General features: G+C 56.7%; 1 protein-coding gene across 1 annotated transcript; it reads right to left on the reverse strand.

Moving 5' to 3' along the window:
- Positions 1-329: 329 nt before the first annotated feature.
- LOC141834129 (uncharacterized) lies at positions 330-2,048 on the reverse strand. Its single transcript, XM_074721581.1, has 2 exons — positions 1,301-2,048; positions 330-1,195 (listed from the first exon to the last, which is right to left on the reverse strand). The coding sequence occupies exons 1-2, from the start codon at positions 1,957-1,959 to the stop codon at positions 493-495; spliced, it is 1,362 nt and encodes a 453-aa protein (XP_074577682.1). The 5' UTR covers positions 1,960-2,048; the 3' UTR covers positions 330-492.
- Positions 2,049-2,321: the final 273 nt, after the last annotated feature.

The raw sequence follows: 2,321 nt of genomic DNA on the forward strand, positions 1-2,321 counted from the left end.
TTTGTTTTTTTTTTAAAAAAAATTTGATCTTTTTGGCATCCATAGTTTTGGAGCCAGCCAAAAGCTGGCCGTTAGTTTCCTTCCGTCCTGCTCAATCCATGTGCGCTGGAGCCGAACTGTACGTGAACTGTCAAATGGGAACCACCACGTCTATAACGCAAACCTGTCCAGAGGAAGGAATAATAACATTGAATACAATGAATTCCCATCGTCCTACGCCATCAGACACTCAAACCCAACAACAACCACGCAGCCCCACAAAAGTTGACAGAATCCACATGCCATCTTTATTAGAATCCCTCCCTCGCCTCAGAATCATCATTGCAGTCTCATCAAATCCAGACAAGTAAAACGTTGAAATTTCCTCAAACAAATGGTTACAACTCTCGGATACTTGAAAATGGACAAGAAAAATCACAGAAAAGCAAAGCAAATCTAGTGAAAATATCGATCAAGCTGCATCTGTACATTGGCTGAATCATAATTTGGTTTCTAAATTAGACTGGAGGATTGCCGCCGCAGCAACAAGTAGGAGAGCGAAAGCCCTCGCTGAAGCTTGCTGGAGAAAAGGCGGCATGCTTCCATGCTGAGATCCACTGCCGCCGCCACCGCCACGAACGCCGCTGCGTCCTCGGCGCAATTGACGTGTCGTTCCCCGACCTCCACCATCGGGCGGACGCCGCTTCGTCCCTCGCCCGCGATCGTGGACGACATCACGAACCCGACGTAGGCTGAAGAGGACGGGGTCGGTTCGCCGCCGGGGTGGGGGAAGGAGGTGGCCCGCGGGAAGGGGCTGCCGCTGGTGAGGTCGACGGTGAATTTACCTCCTCTGGAGGAGCTGATGGTGGACTCAGCGAGGCACACGCGGGAGTCCGCGGGGTTGGTGGAAAGGAGCTCGAATCGGTAGCCGAGGCCGTCGCCGGATGGACCGCCGCGCTCGCGCCAGGCCTCGAGGCGAGCCCAGGGGTGCCAGGTGCCGACGGTGCCGGGCCGGAGGATGAGCCAGGCGCCGGGGTTGGAGCGGCTGACGCGGTCGGTACCGGGGGAGGCGACGAAAGGGGTGACCATGGAAGCCAGGGCCACGGGAGAGCCGGAGAGGTCGTGGACAGTGACCGACCAGCCCTTGCGCTCCTTCCCTAGCCACGCCAAGGACGACGGCCAATTCCTGGCACTACTCGACTCCAATGGCAACGATCTGAATAGAGAACAAATGAATAATTCAACAATTGTAACAGAGGAAATCCATGAAAACGTAGGCTTTATTGTTAAAAAACACAAGAAAATGGGAGAAAAGACGTACTTTGATCTCCAGTTCGGGTCGCCGGAGTTGTGGCGGCAGCTAAAGCTGCAGGTGAAGACGGGCTGCCTTCCCCTGTTATCCTGGACCTGGAACACTTGGGGGCTTCTCTCCGGCTCCGCATCGAACTCGAACACGAACTTGGGGTCAATCTCCGACGTCACTGTCAGGTAGAGCTGCGCCTTGCCTGCCCCCTTCCCTAACCCGACCCATGCGCTGTGGAGCACCACCGCCTTGCCTTCCGCCGCCGCCTTGAGATCCAACGGCAACGACACCTTCCCCAAGAGCCTCCCGGATCGCACCCCGCAGGACGTCCCCCGGCGGCCCGAGTAGACGCTGACCTTCAGCTTCGTAGTCGAAGCGCCGGAGGCGGCCGAGGGGAGGAGCGTCAGCGACTTCCTGGCGAGCCGGTCGATATCAGACTTGGAGAGGTGAAACCCGGCCGCGAGAGCGGTCGAGGCGGCTGGTGCATCGGAGCCGTGGTCGGCGGGGACGAGCGGTACGGGGGAGGTGTGGCGGGAGGGGTGATTGTGAAGACGAACGGTGGCGAAGCAGGGGTGAGCGGAGGGGTGGACACCGGGGCCACCGGCTGGGCGGGCGGCTGCTGGGACTTTGAGGGCGAGGTTCCGGACGAGGACACGGACGAAGGGGCAGGGGTCCATCGAAACTGAGAGAACGGCGTCGGCGCCGGTGCCGGCGGTGGCTCTCTTTGCGCAGGTGGTGGTGCCGGTGCCGGTGCCGGAGCAAAGAAGAAGATGTCTCTGTTGCAGGCAGTGAGCGAGTGAAAGGTTATATATCGGCAGGTAGAAGGAACCAGAGAGGTGGAGTTGAAGGCGACGTTGATGAGCTGGAGCCGCACGGATGCTTTGCCGGCGACAGCGCTTGCCCTGTCGACGGAAATTAAATTAAAAAAATGTTGGATTTTACAGGAAGGAATCTATTACCACATTTAAGCTCTTTAGGCATTATCACAAAATAAATAAATAAAAAAGGTCATTTTCAAAGCATCATTTAAACAATTAAA

The sequence above is a fragment of the Curcuma longa genome, chromosome 8 (genome assembly GCF_044706935.1).
Source record: "Curcuma longa cultivar G26 ecotype Majalengka, Jawa Barat chromosome 8, ITB_CL_G26_1.1, whole genome shotgun sequence".
Lineage (NCBI taxonomy): Eukaryota > Viridiplantae > Streptophyta > Magnoliopsida > Zingiberales > Zingiberaceae > Curcuma > Curcuma longa.